This window comes from Mytilus trossulus, chromosome 6 (assembly GCF_036588685.1).
Source record: "Mytilus trossulus isolate FHL-02 chromosome 6, PNRI_Mtr1.1.1.hap1, whole genome shotgun sequence".
NCBI classification, from domain to species: Eukaryota; Metazoa; Mollusca; class Bivalvia; order Mytilida; family Mytilidae; genus Mytilus; species Mytilus trossulus.
The window spans coordinates 41,767,632-41,788,692 of record NC_086378.1 but is presented as its reverse complement, the minus strand read 5'-3'; the positions used below and the strand labels follow the sequence as shown (position 1 = coordinate 41,788,692).

The 21,061-nt window shown below is 30.7% G+C and overlaps 1 protein-coding gene across 4 annotated transcripts in view; it reads left to right on the top strand.

Moving 5' to 3' along the window:
- The window catches only part of LOC134721354 (amyloid-beta precursor-like protein), a 52,868-nt gene extending 34,418 nt beyond the window's left edge, over positions 1–18,450 (top strand). For all 4 annotated transcript variants that reach the window (XM_063584295.1, XM_063584296.1, XM_063584297.1 and 1 more), the window contains 4 exons: positions 7,506–7,734; positions 12,142–12,258; positions 12,926–13,092; positions 13,682–18,450. In XM_063584295.1, the coding sequence (XP_063440365.1) occupies positions 7,506–7,734; positions 12,142–12,258; positions 12,926–13,092; positions 13,682–13,954 (786 nt within the window). In that variant the 3' untranslated portion in view covers positions 13,955–18,450. The remainder of the gene's footprint in view (positions 1–7,505; positions 7,735–12,141; positions 12,259–12,925; positions 13,093–13,681) is intronic.
- The last annotated feature ends 2,611 nt before the right edge of the window (positions 18,451–21,061 follow it).

Genomic DNA, 21,061 nt, shown 5'->3' with positions numbered 1-21,061 from the left:
CGTCGTCGTCGTCCGAATACTTTTAGTTTTCGCACTCTAACTTTAGTAAAAGTGAATAGAAATCTATGAAATTTTAACACAAGGTTTATGACCATAAAAGGAAGGCTGGTATTGATTTTGGGAGTTTTGGTCCCAACATTTTAGGAATTAGGGGCCAAAAAGGGCCCAAATAAGCATTTTCTTGGTTTTCGCACTATAACTTTAGTTTAAGTTAATAGAAATCTATGAAATTTTGACACAAGGTTTATGACCACAAAAGAAAGGTTGGGATTGATTTTGGGAGTTTTGGTTTCAACAGTTTAGGAATTAGGGGCCAAAAAAGGGCCCAAATAAGCATTATTCTTGGTTTTCGCACAATAACTTTAGTTAAAGTAAATAGAAATCAATGAAATTTAAACACAATGTTTATGACCACAAAAGGAAGGTTGGTATTGATTTTGGGAGTTTCGGTCCCAACAGTTTAGGAATTAGGGGCCAAAAAGGGACCCAAATAAGCATTTTTCTTGGTTTTCCCACCATAGCGTTAGTATAAGTATATAGAAATCTATGAAATTTAAACACAAGGTTTCTGACTATTAAAGGAAGGTTGGTATTGATTTTGGGAGTTTTGGTCCCAACAGTTAAGGAAAAAGGGGCCCAAAGGGTCCAAAATTAAATTTTGTTTGATTTCATCAAAATTGAATAATTGGGGTTCTTTAATATGCCGAATCTAACTGTGTATGTAGATTCTTAATTTTTGGTCCCGTTTTCAAATTGGTCTACATTAAGGTCCAAAGGGTCCAAAATTAAACTTAGTTTGATTTTAACAAAAATTGAAACCTTTGGGTTCTTTGATATGCTGAATCTAAAAATGTACTTAGATTTTTGATTCTTGGCCCAGTTTTCAAGTTGGCCCAAATCGAGGTCCAAAATTAAACATTGTTTGATTTCATCAAAAATTGAATAATTGGGGTTCTTTGATATGCCAAATCTAACTGTGTATGTAGATTCTTAATTTTTGGTCCAGTTTTAAAATTGGTCTAAATTAAAGTGCAAAGGTTCCAAAATTAAACTAAGTTTGATTTTAACAAAAATTAAATTCTTGGGCCTCTTTGATATGCTTAATCTAAACATGTACTTAGATTTTTGATTATGGGCCCAGTTTTCAAGTTGGTCCAAATCAGGATCTAAAATTATTATATTAAGTATTGTGCAATAGCAAGTCTTTTCAATTGCACAGTATTGTGCAATGGCAAGAAATATCTAATTTCACAATATTGTGAAATAGCAAATTTTTTTTTAATTAAGAGTTATCTTTCTTTGTCCAGTATAGTAAGCAAGAAATATCTGCAAGAATTTTTTTTAATTGGAGTTATCTTTCTTTGTCCAGAATCAACTTAAATCTTTGTTATATACAATATACAATGTATATTCACTTTTTACTACCAACTGATAAATTTAAATAATCTTTACCATTCAGTGATAACAAGCAGTTATTTTACATCTTAATATTTTATGATGTATTTAAATGAGTAGTAATTGTTGCAAACTCCATTAGAATATTTTAATTGAAATTAGTTTTGGAATAAGGGAAAGGGGGATGTGATTAAAAAATTGGGTTCAATTTTTCTCATTTGAAATTTCATAAATAAAAAGAAAATTTCTTCAAACATTTTTTTGAGAGGATTAATATTCAACAGCATAGTGAATTGCTCTAAGAGAAAACAAAAATTTTAAGTTCATTTGAATACATTCATTCTGTGTCAGAAACCTATGCTGTGTCAACTATTTAATCACAATCCAAATTTAGAGCGGAATCCAGCTTGAATGTTGTGTCCATACTTGCCCCAACCGTTCAGGGTTCAACCTCTGCGGTCGTATAAAGCTACGCCCTGCGGAGCATCTGGTTTTTATATGACCTACATTTCTAGTGTACACAAATCGGCATATGATGCCAAGTACGTCACCTATTTTCGTGGAAAAAGTTCGTTCTAAAAATAACACAAGAAGAACACACAGTATGGAAGCCCAGTGGTGAGCATATAATTGTAATTTCATACAAGCATATTTTTGTACATTTTCAGATCAGTGAAACTAAATAAAACATTGTTTAAAGACAAAGTATTTGATTTTATTTTATTGAGCCTGAAAATCTTAAAAAATAAAAAAAAAATTGAAACACCAAAAATCTTTTTTTTTTTCAACTTTTTAAATATTATTAAAATAATTATAAGTAACAGATTTAAAAGTTATTTTACTTCCCATTAATTATAAAAAAAATAATCTTAGGCTACAGTCATTTTTTCCCTTTGGAATCATGATTATTTTCCCCCCAGAAGATAAAGTTCACATTTATTAAAATCGAGCAAATGTTCACTACTCAAAAGTAGTCCAACTGTTAATACAGAACTGTCAATAGTAAATGGTAAATATAAATAAAACTGAAAACACAGTCCAATAATTTACAAATGTATACATCATAATTGCTATTTTCAGTTTCGTTCTGCTTATTTTTCTGCCATTTAAGTTGAACCTGTAAATATTAAAAAATGAAAATTAATTATTTTGTGATACACAAATCTTCTATTTTTTTTCTCAAACAAAACAAATAAAAATTAGTTAAAACTGTTTATACAAATCCTCTTTAAAACTCAAGTTATCGACGTTAGTTGAACTTAATTAACAAGAATTGTGCTAAATAACTCCTTTTTGAAGTTCATTTGATTAACCAAAAGTCATCTTTTATTGTTAAAATTCATCTAAAACATATAAGAATATGACACTGATTGCGTTCCATAGATTTTTTTGGCTGACAGGGAATCTCCTTGTTTATCACGTGATATTGTTCATTAGAAAGTAGCGTAATCAGACAACACGTGGATTTGGGATTATAGCTTGGGAATAAGTTATTGAGGTCGTAAGTAATAAGTCTTACCTTGCTTGAAACGTCGCGATTGATTTTTGTATGATGTTGTTGTAGGGATATCCTATAGCAATCAAATCATGCCATTGATGACGTCATAACAATAACACGCATGAGAGATATTAAGGATTTCCGGAAGTCCACGAACTTATGTAACCACGAAATTAGGTGACTAGACTGTATATATATAGAATAATACATGGCAAAATCCGTATCATATGCCGTATCATCCCGAGATACCAATATCAGCCAGAGGGCCTTTAGGCCCGTAGGATGATATTGGTCAAGGGTGATACGGCATGTGATATGGATTTTGCCATGTTTTATACACTTTATCATATATTTCAACAGGAGAGTATATATGACACACTCTCTGATCCCTAGCCTGGGTTACCTTCAGTTCTACTTTTTATAGGACCGCAAAAATAGAAAATTTTTTGGTCGTATATTGGTATCATGTTGGCGTCTGCATCATCGTCGTCGTCCAAAGACATTTGGTTTTCGCAATATAACTTTAGTATAAGTGAATAGAAATCTATGAAATTTTTACACAGGGTTTATGACCACAAAAGGAAGGTTGGGATTGATTTTAGGAGGTTTGGTCCCAACAGTTTAGGAATTAGGGGCCAAAAAGGGCCCAAATAAGCATTTTCATGGTTTTCGCACTATAACTTAAGTTTAAGTAAATAGAAATCAATGAAATTTAAAAGCAAGGTTTATGACCATAAAAGGAAGAATGGGATTGATATTGAGAGTTTTGGTCCCAACAGTTTAGGATTAAGGGGCCCAAAGGGTCCAAAATTAAACTTTGTTTGATTTCATCAAAAATTGAATAATTGGGGTTCTTTGATATGCTGAATCTAACTGTGTATGTAGATTCTTAATTTTTATACGACCGCAAATTTTGAAAAAATTTTCGTCGTATATTGCTATCACGTTGGCGTCGTCGTCGTCGTCGTCGTCGTCGTCCGAATACTTTTAGTTTTCGCACTCTAACTTTAGTAAAAGTGAATAGAAATCTATGAAATTTTAACACAAGGTTTATGACCATAAAAGGAAGGCTGGTATTGATTGTGGGAGTTTTGGTCCCAACATTTTAGGAATTAGGGGCCAAAAAGGGCCCAAATAAGCATTTTCTTGGTTTTCGCACTATAACTTTAGTTTAAGTCAATAGAAATCTATGAAATTTTGACACAAGGTTTATGACCACAAAAGAAAGGTTGGGATTGATTTTGGGAGTATTGGTTTCAATAGTTTAGGAATTAGGGGCCAAAAAAGGGCCCAAATAAGCATTATTCTTGGTTTTCGCACAATAACTTTAGTTAAAGTAAATAGAAATCAATGAAATTTAAACACAATGTTTATGACCACAAAAGGAAGGTTGGTATTGATTTTGGGGGTTTCAGTCCCAACAGTTTAGGAATTAGGGGCCAAAAAGGGACCCAAATAAGCATTTTTCTTGGTTTTCGCACCATAGCGTTAGTATAAGTAAATAGAAATCTATGAAATTTAAACACAAGGTTTATGACTATTAAAGGAAGGTTGGTATTGATTTTGGGAGTTTTGGTCCCAACAGTTAAGGAAAAAGGGGCCCAAAGGATCCAAAATTAAATTTTGTTTGATTTCATCAAAATTGAATAATTGGGGTTCTTTAATATGCCGAATCTAACTGTGTATGTAGATTCTTAATTTTTGGTCCTGTTTTCAAATTGGTCTACATTAAGGTCCAAAGGGTCCAAAATTAAACTTAGTTTGATTTTAACAAAAATTGAAACCTTGGGGTTCTTTGATATGCTGAATCTAAAAATGTACTTAGATTTTTGATTATTGGCCCAGTTTTCAAGTTGGCCCAAATTGAGGTCCAAAATTAAACATTGTTTGATTTCATCAAAAATTGAATAATTGGGGTTCTTTGATATGCCAAATCTAACTGTGTATGTAGATTCTTAATTTTCGGTCCAGTTTTAAAATTGGTCTAAATTAAAGTGCAAAGGGTCCAAAATTAAATTAAGTTTGATTTTAACAAAAATTAAATTCTTGGGCCTCTTTGATATGCTGAATTTAAACATGTACTTAGATTTTTGATTATGGGCCCAGTTTTCAAGTTGGTCCAAATCAGGATCTAAAATTATTATATTAAGTATTGTGCAATAGCAAGTCTTTTCAATTGCACAGTATTGTGCAATGGCAAGAAATATCTAATTTCACAATATTGTGAAATAGCAAATTTTTTTTTAATTAAGAGTTATCTTTCTTTGTCCAGTATAGTAAGCAAGAAATATCTGCAATATTTTTTTTTAATTGGAGTTATCTTTCTTTGTCCAGAATCAACTTAAATCTTTGTTACATACAATATACAATGTATATTCACTTTTTACTACCAACTGATAAATTTGAATAATCTTTACCATTCAGTGATAACAAGCAGTTATTTTACATCTTAATATTTTATGATGTATTTAAATGAGTAGTAATTGTTGCAAACTCCATTAGAATATTTTAATTGAAATTAGTTTTGGAATAAGGGAAAGGGGGATGTGATTAAAAAATTGGGTTCAATTTTTCTCATTTGAAATTTCATAAATAAAAAGAAAATTTCTTCAAACATTTTTTTGAGAGGATTAATATTCAACAGCATAGTGAATTGCTCTAAGAGAAAACAAAAATTTTAAGTTCATTTGAATACATTCATTCTGTGTCAGAAACCTATGCTGTGTCAACTATTTAATCACAATCCAAATTTAGAGCGGAATCCAGCTTGAATGTTGTGTCCATACTTGCCCCAACCGTTCAGGGTTCAACCTCTGCGGTCGTATAAAGCTACGCCCTGCGGAGCATCTGGTTGGTCCTGTTTTCAAATTGGTCTACATTAAGATCCAAAGGGTCCAAAATTAAACTTAGTTTGATTTTATCAAAAATTGAATCCTTGGGGTTCTTTGATATGCTGTATCTAAAAATGTACTTCGATTTTTGATTATTGTATCTATCTGCCCTGAAATTTTCAGATGAATCAGAGAACCCGTTGTTGGGTTGCTGTCCCTGAATTGGTAGTTTTAAGGAAATTTTGCTGTTTTTGGTTATTATCTTGAATAGTATTATAGATAGAGATAAACTGTAAACAGCAATAATTTTCAGCAAAGTAAGATTTACAAATAAGTCAACATGACCAAAATGGTCAGTTGACCCCTTTAGGAGTTATTGCCCTTTATAGTCAATTTTTAACCATTTTTGTAAATCTTAGTAATCTTTTACAAAAATTTTCTCCTGAAACTACTGGGCCAAATTAAACCAAACTTGGCCACAATTATCTTTGGGGTATCTTGTTTAAAAAATGGAAATCCAACTAAGATGGCCACCATGGCTAAAAATAGAACATTGGTGTAAAATGAAGTTTTTGGCTTATAACCAAAGCATTTAGAGCAAATCTGGCTTAGGAAAATTGTCTATCTGCCTTGAAATTTTCAGATGGATCGGACAACCTGTTGTTAGGTTGCTGCCCCTGAATTGGTAATTTTAATGAAATTTTGTCGTTTTTGGTTTTTATTTTGAATACTATTATAGATAGAGAAAAACTGTAAACAGCAATAATGTACAGCAAAATGATACCTTAAAAAAAGTCAACATGACCAAAATGGTCAATTGACCCCCTAAGGAGTTATTGTCCTTTAGAGTCAACTTTTAACAATTTTCATAAAATTTGTAAATTTTTACTAACATTTTCCACTAAAACTACTGGGCCAAGTTCATTATAGATAGAAATAATTGTTAGCAGCAAGAATTTACAGTAAAGTAAGATGTACAAACACATTACCATCACAAAAACACAAAGTAGTCATGAATCCATCTGCGTCCTTTGTTTAATATTCACATAGACCAAGGTGAGCGACACAGGCTCTTTAGAGCCTCTAGTTTATATTTGCATTTCGTGTGTCAGAAATATGAAAACTTGACGTTTGTGACGTCGCATTCCAAACAATAATGTCATTTTATAAATTGCGTCACATCCAAATGACCGTTCATTTAGGATCAATTTTGAGGAAGAAAATTTAAGAAATTTAAGAAAAAAAATTCTAAAGAAGCTTGCATAAATTAAAACGGGAGTTAAAAAAAAAAAAAAGAAAAAAAAAGTGAGTAGTATGATAAAGGGTGCTATAAAGGGTAGGGGTGTGATAAAGGGTCTGATAAAAGGTGCGCATCAAAGTTGGGTGATATGGATTAAACAGCAGGCTTTTTATCAAATATTCTGAACTACTGTATTTATTACTAAGTACAAATGTATATGATAAAAGTTAATTATAATTATGTTTGAATAATCTCCCCCCCCCCTTTTTTTTTAAATCACTTGTATTAGTAAATTTTTGTTACAATCCCACAAAAAATCTCTAGTTTTCGATGTATGGAAAATTGCAATGTTATCTCTCTAGATCTAGAATTTTACGAACTTATATCATAGGCTTATATCAGCAATGTCTTTTACACATGACAATGTCTTTGACAAATGAAAATAAGTGTTGATCAATTAATTTATTTTGTTATTGCCCTTGGATAGATAACATGTGTACAATGTTGGAGACATTGGAACTCTGTTCTTTTAATATTTTAGGTTCACAAAGTGAAAAAATTCTTAGAAGCTTATATCAGAGTAGAAGAAAAAGATCGTATGCACACACTGAACCATTTTACCCATGTGAGACGCAGTGATCCAGCTGAGGCCAAGCACATGCAAAAAGACACATCTGAACATTTGAAAGTCATTGATGAGAGAATAAAACAGAGTCTTGATATGTTGCATCATTACAAGAAAATAGAAAAAGAAATCCTTCCTGACATAAGTATGTTACTATGTTATTATGTGTGGTATTATAATTTCTTTGCAGTTTTATCATAATGGTTACCTGGTGTCGTATGGTAATGTTGAACCCCAACATTACCAAGTTATAATGGAAAATTAACTTGGGGTTCATTAATTATTCGACCTCAATATATTTGTATTCATGTGACCCTCAAATCCATTAGCTAGCGATTGTTTGTACATGCACAAGTCGTGTTCAGCAATTAAAAGGAAAAGAATGTCAACCATGAAAGTGAAACGAAGAGTGAACCATTTTGTTGACTTACACAGTTCCGATCCATTCTTATACAGGTTAAAATGTTAATTAACTTCTTATTTTTATACCACCGCAAAAATTGAAAATTTTTTGGTCGTAGATTGGTATCAAGTTGGCGTCTTCGTCTGAAGACATTTGGTTTTCGAACTCTAACTTTAGTAAAAGTAAATAGAAATCTATGAAATTTTAAAAAACAAGGTTTATGACCAGAAAAGGAAGGTTGGGATTGATTTTGAATGTTTTGGTCCCAACAGTTTAGGAATTAGGGGCCAAAAAGGGGCCAAAAAGGGCCCAAATAAGCATTTGTCTTGGTTTTCGCACAATAACTTTTGAATAAGTAAACAGAAATCTATGAAATTTTAACATAAGGTCTATGACCACAATAGGAAGGTTGGTATTGATTTTGGGAGTTTGAGTCCCAACAGTTTAGGAATTAGGGGCCAAAAACAGGTTCCAAAATAAGCATTTTTCTTGGTTTTTGCACAAAAACTTTATTATAAGTTAATAGAAATCTATGAAATTTTAACACAAGGTTTATGACCACAAAAGGAAGGTTTGGATTGATTTTGGGAGTTTTGGTCCCAACAATTAGGGGTCAAAAGGGTCCAAAATTAAACTTTGTTTGATTTCATCAAAAATTGAACTATTGGGGTTCTTTGATATACGGAATCTAACCATGTATTTAGATTCTTAATTTTTGGTCCGGTTTTCAAATTGGTCTACATTAAGGTCCAAAGGGTCCAAAATTAAACTTAGTTTGATTTTAACAAAAATTGAATTCTTGGGGTTCTTTGATATGCTGTATCTAAACATGTACTTAGTTTTTTATACGACCGCAAATTTTGAAAAAATTTTCGTCGTATATTGCTATCACGTTGGCGTCGTCGTCGTCGTCCGAATACTTTTAGTTTTCGCACTCTAACTTTAGTAAAAGTGAATAGAAATCTATGAAATTTTAACACAAGGTTTATGACCACAAAAGGAAGGTTGGTATTGATTTTGGGAGTTTTGGTCCCATCATTTTAGGAATTAGGGGCCAAAAAGGGCCCAAATAAGCATTTTCTTGGTTTTCGCACTATAACTTTAGTTAAAGTTAATAGAAATCTATGAAATTTTGACACAAGGTTTATGACCACAAAAGAAAGGTTGGGATTGATTTTGGGAGTTTTGGTTTTAACAGTTTAGGAATTAGGGGCCAAAAAAGGGCCCAAATAAGCATTATTCTTGGTTTTCGCACAATAACTTTAGTATAAGTAAATAGAAATCTATGAAATTTAAACACAAGGTTTATGACCATAAAAGGAAGGTTGGTATTGATTTTGGGAGTTTTGGTTCTAACAGTTTAGGAAAAAGGGGCCCAAAGGGTCCAAAATTAAACTTTGTTTGATTTCATCAAGAATTGAATAATTGGGGTTCTTTGATATGCGGAATCTAACTGTGTATGTAGATTCTTAATTTTTGGTCCCATTTTCAAATTGGTCTACATTAAGGTCCAAAGGGTCCAAAATTAAACTTAGTTTGATTTTGACAAAAAATTAATCAGTTTGGTTCTTTGATATGCTGAATCTAAAAATGTATTTAGATTCTTGATTATTGGCCCAGTTTTCAAGTTGGTCCAAATCGGGGTCCAAAATTAAACATTGTTTGATTTCATTAAAAATTGAATAAATGGGGTTCTTTGATATGCCAAATCTAACTGTGTATGTAGATTCTTCATTTTTGGTCCTGTTTTCAAATTGGTCTACATTAAAGTCCAAAGGGTCCAAAATTAAACTTAGTTTGATTTTATCAAAAATTGAAATCTTGGGGTTCTTTGATATGCTGAATCCAAACATGTACTTAGATTTTTGATTATGGGCCCAGTTTTCAAGTTGGTCCCAATCAGGATCTAAAATATTATATTAAGTATTGTGCAATAGCAAGTCTTTACAATTGCACAGTATTGCACAATGGCAAGAAATATCTAATTGCACAATATTGTGAAATAGCAATATTTTTTTTTAATTAGAGTTATCTTTCTTTGTCCAGAATAGTAAGCAAGAAATATTTAATTGCACAATATTGTGAAATAGCAATATTTTTTTTTAATTGGAGTTATCTTTCTTTGTCCAGAATCAACTCAAATCTTTGTTATATACAATGTATATTCACTTTTTACTACCAACTGATAAATTAAAATAATCTTTACCATTCAGTGATAACAAGCAGTTTTTTTTACATCTTAATATTTTATGATGTATTTAAATGAGTAGTTATTGTTGCAAACTCCATTAGAAATTTAATTGAGATTAATTTGGAATAAGGGAAAGGGGGATGTGATTAAAAAAATTGGGTTCAATTTTCTCATTTGAAATGAAATTTCATAAATAGAATGAAAATTTCTTCAAACATTTTTTTGAGAGGATTAATATTCAACAGCATAGTGAATTGCTCTAAGAGAAAACAAAAATTTTAAGTTCATTAGAAAACATTCATTCTGTGTCAGAAACCTATGCTGTGTCAACTATTTAATCACAATCCAAATTTAGAGCTGAATCCAGCTTGAATGTTGTGTCCATACTTGCCCCAACCGTTCAGGGTTCAACCTCTGCGGTCGTATAAAGCTACGCCCTGCGGAGCATCTGGTTGATTATGGGCCCAGTTTTCAAGTTGGTCCAAATCGGGGTCCAAAATTAAACTTAGTTTGATTTCAACAAAAATTCAATTTATGGGGTTCTTCAATATGCTGAATCTAACCATGTATTTAGATTTTTAATATTTAGGACCGGTTATCAAATTGGTCCAAAATTGAACTTTATTTGATTTTCATCAAAAATTGAATTCTTGGGGTTCTTTGATATGACGAATCTAACCATGTATTTAGATTTTGGATATTGGAATACCACAAAGGGATGGTAAGAATTGTCTTTGTGAGTTATGGCTCAAATCGTTAAGGAATAAGGTGCAAAAAAGGGGGGAAAAGGGTTTCCAGGTTAATAGACAATTACTTAAGTACAAAACATAATTTAAAAGCAGTGTAAGGTTGGTAATTGAAACTCATTTAAATAGCTCACGTAAACTGCTCTTAAATTATGTTAATTGGAAATTTGCTAAAAACTTTGTTATTAATAAATTCCATTGGAAATTTGCCAAAAACTTTAGTTTAATGAACTTCATTGGAAATTTGCCAATATAAAATGTTGCATTGGAGTTATCTTTCTTTGTCCAGAATAGTAGTCAAATCAACTTAAATCATGACTGTATGACATTTTATATTTTATGATGTATTTAAATGAGTAGTTGTTGTTGAAAACTCCATTAGAAATTTGAATTGAGATCATTTTTGGAATAAGGGAAAGGGGGGTTCAATTTTTCTTATTTCAGATTTCAGAAATGAAAAAGAAAATTTCTTCAAATATCAAAGGATTAATATTCAACAGCATAGTGAATTGCTCAAAAGCAAAAAAAAACATTTTAAGTTCATTAGACCACATTCATTTTGTGTCAGAAACCTATGCTGTGTCAACTATTAAATCACAATCCAAATTCAGAGCTGTATCCAGTTTGAATGTTGTGTCCATACTAGCCCCAACCGTTCAGGGTTCGACCTCTACAGTTGTATAAAGCTGCGCCCTGCTTAGCATCTGGTTTTACTTATAACATGAAATCAAACAGACTTATAATATTCAATATAATAAGGTCGTAATCTATTTATATATATGCTTATGGTTATATAGGGTTTGTGACTATCGGCAGTATGAAGAGGTCATCTCAATAGTTAATTGGATGGGGTCTAAACTTAAATTCACATTAAACTCTGATATATATTATAGATTTCTTAATTGATTATATCAGATTTATTGTAATTCATGTAATTTGGATATACGTTTTAGTATGTTATAAATCAAATATGAAAATTTGAGTCAAATCAGTGAACATGAATTTGACAGCTTGTGCCCCTTTAAAAGAATGCAAGTTTAATGAAATCTACTCCTAAAGTTTTCAATACAGATCTTTGATACTTGACAGAATTATTGCTCATATACATGATATAGTTTGGAAGTTGTGCACCAGCTATTATGGTATTGTTTGAGTATTTTTTTTCAATTGATTGATTCAATTAATCATCAAGTTTGAATATTTTTATTACAGAAGATTTCCTGTCACACTACAAGTCCTTATCTGAGAGTGCTCTACATGTAATAATGAGACCATTCACACAAGAAGAATTAAGAAAATCAAAAACAGATGATGGCTTTGATAATTCAGGTAAAATTGATATTGATAAATATATAACAAGTTGACTATTAAAGCTTTTATTTAGTGCATCAAATAAAAGACAAAAGGATCCATTGGATTTTGGGTGTGTACTGATTGATAATTTAGTCTTTAATAGATGCATGATTTTTGTTATTAGTTGTTAATAGCTTTTAACTAGCTGTCAGTAACTGTGAGAAATCTCAGTACTTAATGTCTTTTTGCTTTTGGGATATACAAATACCCAGCCATGTTCACTCTGTGTTTTTGTTAGTTATATTTCTATTTGTATCCTTCATATTATGCGCTAAGGGTGCAGCTGTTTATAAAAATATGTTAATATGGGGGCATCATCTGTGTCCCATAGACACATTCACTATTTATTTTATTTCTACAGTGATCCCAAGTCCCAAGCTTTCTTTTGATACCAAAACTACCCATATATGTCACCTATCAACAAAAGATTCAGCTAGGCATAGGAGCTATTGTGTGTTTGAATATATACTACTTTCTTATATGTTTTTTTTTTAAGCAGAAAATCCTGCTTTGATAACTGAAACAATTCACTTTAATCCAGAACAAATTGTCAGCTCATTTAAAACCTTAGCTCAAGTAAATTAGGCAACTGGTAAGCAATACACTTACATTGCTGCTGATCACTTTATGTCTACTTTTTTAGAGTCTTGGGATAATGAAAAGATTCAAATTCCTCTGAACAACAAACAAGAAGTGATAATTGATAAACAGCTGGAAGAATCTCAGGATGATAATCAAGAAGATATGGAAAATGAACATCAGGGTTTTGCTGCTCAGCATCTCAGTGATCAACAAAATGTCAAGCATCAGGTAATGTTACATATAGACTGTATATGTGTTCATGAGACAGACATTTATATGTTTCAATTATATAGTACTTATATAAACACAAAGAACAGATTAAGTTTGAATTTTGGTGGCAACATTTATTCTGTTTTAGTGTACAACTACACTACAATGATTTCTGAAATGTTGTTTCAAGGTTTTAAGTAAATTGGCTATTCCTTGTGATGTGTTTTCAGATTCATCAATCAACAATCCCTGTTTACCGTCAAGTATTTGGGCAAAGGTATCATCAGTGAGCAGTAGCTCGCTGTTTCAATTGTTTTTTTGGGGGCTTTTTTTTTGGTTGGGGGAGAGATATTTATCGAGCAGTGCTTACAGAATTTCAATTTGATCATTTAAAATCTTTTAAAGATTAAAACCCCAGATGAAAGGGCGATAGGCATATCATGGGCTCATGAAGCAGCTCTTTATTCATGTTGAATGGTCACTGGAAGTGTAAACCATGTGAAATAATTCTTCTAACTGACCAATACGGTTAAAGTATTTGTAGATATGCAAATCAAAAAAGATTTATCATAATGTAATATCTTTTGTTTTCTTTGATTTCTTTCAGGGTTTTGTTAACAATCCAGTACATCATATTGTCAATTCAACAGGAAGTGTTTTCGGTATTGCAATTGGCAGTGTTGCTGTTTTTGTGATTATTGTTGTGGCTGTGATCATGCTGAGAAGAAATAAATCACATCGACATCCTGTTACTCATGGTTTTGTTGAGGTAGACCCAGCAGCATCACCCGAAGAAAGACATGTAGCAAACATGCAAATGAATGGCTATGAGAATCCAACTTATAAATACTTTGAACTAAGTGGAGTAAAAAAATGCTAAAGAATGTAATGAAACATTATTCAATGAACCATCTTTTCCAGGGATGAAATATTTAAAATGATTAGCTTGAAAATTCCAATTTATTAAGAACTGGAGCATATGCATACAGCTGAAAATTTGATTTTTTTTTGTCCTTTATTATAAAGATTTTATGCTCTGTCTTTGGTGTCAATTCAACCATATTGCCTATTTTACATACTTATTTTTATGATATTTACTTTTATTTTACTGCAGTATATTTTAATTCTCTTTATTTTTTGCATATGATAAAATATCCACTCATTCCTGAATTAAAAAGTTTAAACTTTTATAATTGATTTGACTCAATGCTTTGTATATTTTAAAACAGTTTTTGGACAATTATTTTGTCAGTTTTTATAGGGGGTAGGGTTAAAGGATGATAATTAATTTGTTTCCAAAAGCAACTGGTCTATATAGGAAAAAAATTATAATTTGGGGATCTGAAAAAATGACTCCTACTTTAGAAAAAAAAAAATGTTAAAAAGTTTGGTAAAAAGACCAATCGTTTTTTTATAGAGTGTTTTCTTATTCTTATAAATGAACTTTAAATGTACATTGCTTTTTAAAGCCTGTAGTTCAACAGTTTAAACTGTTAAAGAGTTGCATATTGGTCAATAAAATGTATTAGAATTTTAAACATCATTTTGGATAAGGAAAGTTGTAATGCATTCATCAATCAATGTTTCCTGTTAGATCTGTAAACTTAATATTCTTATGTTTTATATGCAATTGATAGATGTTGGTCAAGAATTGAATCAGAAAATGAAAAAATAAGTAGCATCAAATATTGAGTGAATTAAAGATTGTCTTTAACTGCACTCTCCAAATCCAAATTCTAGGAGATAAGTAATATGTTATCTTGTTGAAGCATATAAGCATTGCCAGTACTGGATTTGTAAACAATAAGTTGATATTTTTTTCTGATATACTGAACAAAGTCATTACCAAAAAAAACCATTTTCAACATTTGCACCATTCCATTGTTTTATATACTAGCTTTATATATCTCAGTTTGTAGTCGGACATTGTATCAAATAACATAAACTATTTCGCCATCAATTGTAGCAATATTTTTCGATGTACTATTTGTATTTACCAACATTTTGATGATGTTATTACACCAGATTATGGTTGATCTAGAGCATTTCCATTTTATACTTAACAAGCAGAAGAGTTATTGTATGTAAGGCTATGCTTGTCAGTTATATATATGCTGCTGGTGTTTATCAATTGTAAATGACACAGTTGATAATCCAACAAGCATACTTTCATTATGTCCTAGTACAGCTTTAATTTACGGTAAGTATATAAATTACATGATTGAGAAAAAACACACAATATCATGTTTTATGCAAATGATTAAGTTATCATAGCATGTTTATATTAGTAATGCTACAACCAGATTATGGATACTACTTGAAAATTGTCAGACTGCAAACTGGATTTATTACATTGTAAATAGATCATGTACATTTTATACTACTTGTAAGTGTATTTGAATGTTAGTTAATTGTAATTTATCTGTCATGATAACAATTTCCTGAAGTTAATTTTTTTGAATTGTTTTTTTAACCTGTTATATATAATCTTAGTTATTTGACACATCATCTGTAAATTGTTATTTTGATTTTGTAATTGCCAATAATGAGGAAATTTCAAATGTCAAAACTATCTTTTTGTAATGGTTTTAACCCTCTGAACTATATCTAGAAATTAGAATAGAACCATGCAGTTTGAATATAATGCATTATGTAAAATTGACTAAACATGAAATAGTGTTTTAAATAGGAGTTGTAAACAGGATTTGTTACACACATTTTAGCAAATGTGTAGGGTTTAAATATTTTTTTATATAAACTTTTGAAGTTATATGAAAAAAATTAATTATGAATCTCGTTACAACCAAAAGCTTTATGCATATTTTGAGAGAAAAAAAACACTAGCGTCATTCATCTTGTTAAGTAAACCAGGACAAATTGTATGTTGCTAGTGCATTTAAAATCTATCTGTGCTTTCTACTCTATCTATTCCATCTTTGATTAGCCTTTACTATTTTCAAAAAAGGATAAATATATATATACTGGTAGAATATAATTTTTCATAAAAAATATAGACATAATTATATATATATATATATATATATTTAGTACATTATTGTTAATATATAATATCTTTCAGTAATCATGTAAAGTTAAGAGTGTTGCTAATTCAAAAAGAAATAAGACTCAGAATATTAAAGGTAATATAAGGTGGAGTAGAATGGTTTTGACCTACATTATTGTTGTTGTCAAGCTGTAGACAAAAACATTGTCAATGCCATTACTTTTGTTATGTTAATGGATCCTCGAAATCTAAATTCTTGATAAATTACCTTAAGGCACCAGCACTATTTTTCATAAGTGCAACATGCATTGACTTTTATCAAATTTTGATTGATTTATTTATTGCATTCTTACTGTTACCAAGATTAAATGGATTGATTATACAAATGTTTTTGAATCCAGATTTTTCTTTTTTTCTTTGAATTTATCTGAAAACACTAATTGGCTTTTTAATTAGAAAATTGTGAAAGCCAAAAGGGCATTAGACAGAATTTTATACCAGAGCAAGGCACAATTCTGTTCATAAATATATGCTTGTTGAACTTTCCAATGAAAACAATTGGCCCATTTCATCATGCTGTGTCTGTTGTCTTTTTCTAAATTTTAGGAGAGAAGGTTGGATACTAGTCTTTCAATTATGTGAAATACAATTTATACATTAATGTTAACTGCTTTTAAATATACTGTTTGTAATATGATTTTTTTTAAATTCAAAAGCTTGTGATAATATTTGTTTTTTTGTTGTATTTTCTTCATTATACATACAGATCAATTCTCATAATGAGCATACAAGCAATAATTCTTAAAGCATTTCTCCCAATTGGTAAAATATGCATTATTTTAATTCTTGTATGAATAAGACTTAAAGAAAATTTTCATATTACTTTCCTTTATGTTTGAAACTGTAGAGCTTTCTGCCATTTTCACAAATATTTGCAAACTTGCACAGCTTAATTCAACTTTTCTTAGTTTTACTTCTGATCATTCTTTTTTCATAGATGAAATTTTTTATCAAACTGAAGATATCAATTTAGATATAGGAGGATAACTCTTTCATTTGATTAACATTGCAGAAATGATTAAAATAATTTTGGTTGTGAATTATATTTAAGATTCAATGATTTGTTCTGGTTGTGTCACATTGAACTGTTCTCATTTTCATTTTCCTACCTATTTTTTGCTACAAACGTCTTGTACTCTCTATGGAAGAAAATTGGATATGAGAATACAATTTATTTAATCTTTACTTTGATATTAACAAATGTTTTTTTTTTATCCTAAGTGTATATCAACTGTTTTAGCTTAATCATATTCATGATGTTGTGTAATGAGTGTACAAGTAAATTATGGAGTATCAGTACCTATAAATACTGCTGTTCCATAATCTGTTAGTTAAGGAGCCTTTTTATGAGGGTCTTGGCCTCAACTAACACGGACAACTATAGTTAAATGATACAAAGTTAAATGATACAATCATTTATTCAATAAATAAGTATAACTTTCCTTTCTGAAATTGTAAAAAAATACATATTCTGTTCAAAAAGGTAATTATTAGAAGAATTATTTGTGTAAGAAAATTGTTTATTAGATACAACAGTTACATGTACTCATACAATGAAGCTTTGGTTGTATAATAATAATTTGTGTTCATCTAATTTCATAACTCATTTTAAACCTGTTGTCTGAGCAGAGCAGTAGGTTTGCTATTGAAACATTTTATCTTCAATACTACATTTTATTTGAGACCTTAATGTGATTTATTATTATTTAATTTAAGATGGGTGTTTTTTTCTGAAGTCAAAGCTATAAATTACGAATGAAAAAAAAACTTGTAGTAATAAAACCAACCTCAATGAAGATTTATTAGGACTTAATAGAAATTTTAAATTTTTCATTTTGGAAAAAAATATGCCCAGTTCAAAAGAACACAAAAAGCAAAAATTTTGGAATGTTGAATTCAAATATTTCTAAAGTGATCATCTATTTAAGCTCAAATAATTGTTTTTTTTAAATTAAAAAAATCCTTATATAATTAAGTTATGACATTTGAAGCACAAACCAATGGGATCCTTTCACAAAATATCTTATGAAAAAAATGCATTGTTAAATTATACAGTAATGATCCAGACTTACCAGTATTTTTTCTCTTGAAGATTTTTTGATGAAATGAGTTGCAGATGTGTAACTCCTTGGTACCTATAAAGGTACCTTATTAAAAAAGTCTATTGATAAGTGTTATTATTTTGTAGTCATTGACACTTTGAACTTTGTAATCTGCTTTTAACATTTTGTGTTCACATTCCTTAGTGGCCAGTTTAGTTCTACAAAATAAATGTTCATATAATTGTTTTAATAATAAAACTTGTACACTCAGTCTATCTTTTTTTCATTTGAGAAAAAATACACTTAAAAGGTAACATACAAAGCTTTTACAGGTAACTGGTACCCAGCAAAATCTACCACCTGTAGTACTTTCAAGTGCAAGCTGTTCAAATGAGATAAAATTTAACATTGAAGCAAAAACATAAGGGTCAAATGTGCAGTTCTGCTCACTTTGTCCCATTGTCTGTCGACAGTTGTCTGTTAACTCTTGCACAAATCTTTTCTTCAGAAACGGAACCAAACTTGACCATTATCATCAGTGGGATAAATTGTTTAAGAATGTTTAGTTGATCCCACCTGCAAATGTACATTAATATTGATGCCAAAAATAGAACATAGGGGTAAAATTATAGTTTTATCTGATCTTTAAAACTGCTTATAGAAGAGAGGCAAAAGATACCAAAGGAATATTCATACTCATAAGTCAAAATCTGATAATTCCATGGCAAAAATTGAAAAAAAACAATGAGAAGACACAAATAAGAAAGCTGAGAACAACAATGATAATTAGATTTGCCATTGCAAGCAATAGCAGATGGCACCTTTTCCATAATTCTACTAAACTGCGTCCGTCTGTATGTCCTAAATTTGGTTTCTGTTCTCTAACTTTAGTTTGCCTAACTAAAAGCTATGTACCTTATACACAATGCTTAAAACTACAAAACATAGATCAAATGTGAAATTGAGTGGCATCACTTTTACCATTCTTTGTGATATGCCCCTTTCTAAACATAAAAATTGCTGAAAAACTTGAAGATCATTATTTCTCTTCCTTTTGTTGAAAGCCTTAACATTAAAGTGCACATTTTGAGCATTATCATGATTAGGTTAAAAGAAAAATTCAACAATGATTATAAAGACAATGTTACGCTTTGTTATAATAGCAACATGGCTTGTAATTAACATATTGATCAAGTTCTCGTTTCCGTCAGCGTGCATCAAACTATGTAGCCCATGGAAGGAACAATCGAAAGGCACAAAAAGTAATCAAAGTTACCAGGATTATAGTTTAATATGACAGACGCGCGTTTCGTCTACATAAGACTCATCAGTGCACAAATACTCTACATGATAACTTTCAAGGCTATAGTTATCAGTATGATCCAATTTACACACCTAATAAAAATCGACTAAGTCATAATAGAGGTCGAGGACAGTGGAGAAAATTTAGAGGTCATGATCAACTCTTTCGAGGCTACCATGGACAAAGGCCCAGTGATACACTATAATTGTATCTTTAGTACACTTTAAGCTCACCTGGCCCAAAGGGCAAAGTGAGCTTTTCTCATCACTTTGCGTCCGGGTCATCGTTGTCGACGTCTGTCGTCGTTAACTTTTACAAAAATCTTCTCCTCTGAAACTACTGGGCCAAACTAAACCACAATCATCATTGGGGCATCAAGTTTAAAAAATGTGTTTGTTGACCCGGCCAACCAACCAAGATGGTCGCCATGGCTTAAAATAGAACATAGGGGTAATATGTAATTTTTGGCTTATATCTCTGAAACCAAAGTATGTAGAGCAAATCTAACATGAGTTAAATTGTTTATCAGGTTAAGATCTATTTGCTCTGTTATTTTCAGATGAATCGAAGAACCCGTTGTTGGGTTGCTGCCCCTAAATTGTTAATTTTAAGGAAATTTTGCCGTTTTTTTATATGTTGTGTTTATGTGACAGTTGTAATAAAGCTTTATATTTAGGTCTATCAAGATAGTATCGAGGATTAGTAAAGAAGGCGAGCCATTTCAGTGTGTGCACTCTTGTTGCACCATAACTTTAGTATAAGTAAATAGAAATCTATGAAATTTAAACACAAGGTTTATGACCATAAAAGGAAGGTTGGGATTGATTTTGGGAGTTTTGGTCTCAACAGTTTAGGAATAAGGGGCCCAAAGGGTACAAAATTAAACTTTGTTTGATTTCATCAAAAATTGAATAATTGGAGTTCTTTGATATGCTGAATCTAACTGTGTATGTAGATTCTTAATTTTTGGTCCCGTTTTCAAATTGGTCTACATTAAGGTCCAAAGGGTCCAAAATTAAACTTAGTTTGAAAAAAAATGTCTCACTTCAGGTAAAATCCATACTTAAATTAGCCCAATATCGAAGCTAGTATGTGAAAAGGTGTTATTTTTAAAACATGCTTCTATCATACTATTTGGTAAACACCTTTGTTTTGTTCTAGATTATATGTCTTCAAAAACCCTACTTCCGGTAAAATCCAACATGGTGGACATTGTACTAAAATCAGCTTATTTTTAAGGAGGGTAATTGAAATGTGTTTTAAAGTATTGCTACTATCATTATATTTTGCACGAACCGTTCTTTGGTGCTTCTCAAGGATACAATGTATACTATATATGTCTTTAAAACCCTTACGTCCGGTGATATCCAATATGGCGGGCATAGAAATATTGATAATTTTTCAATCTAATATATAACTTTTTTCAAAATGTAAAGAAAAGTTTTTTTTAGCTGGTCATTAATTTTTTGGCTTTAAGTCATCCTCAAAACCACTAATTCTATTCAGCTTTATATGTTTAAATACAAAGTTACCACTTCCGGAAAAAAACCTCCAATATGGCGTAAATTATAAAGATGA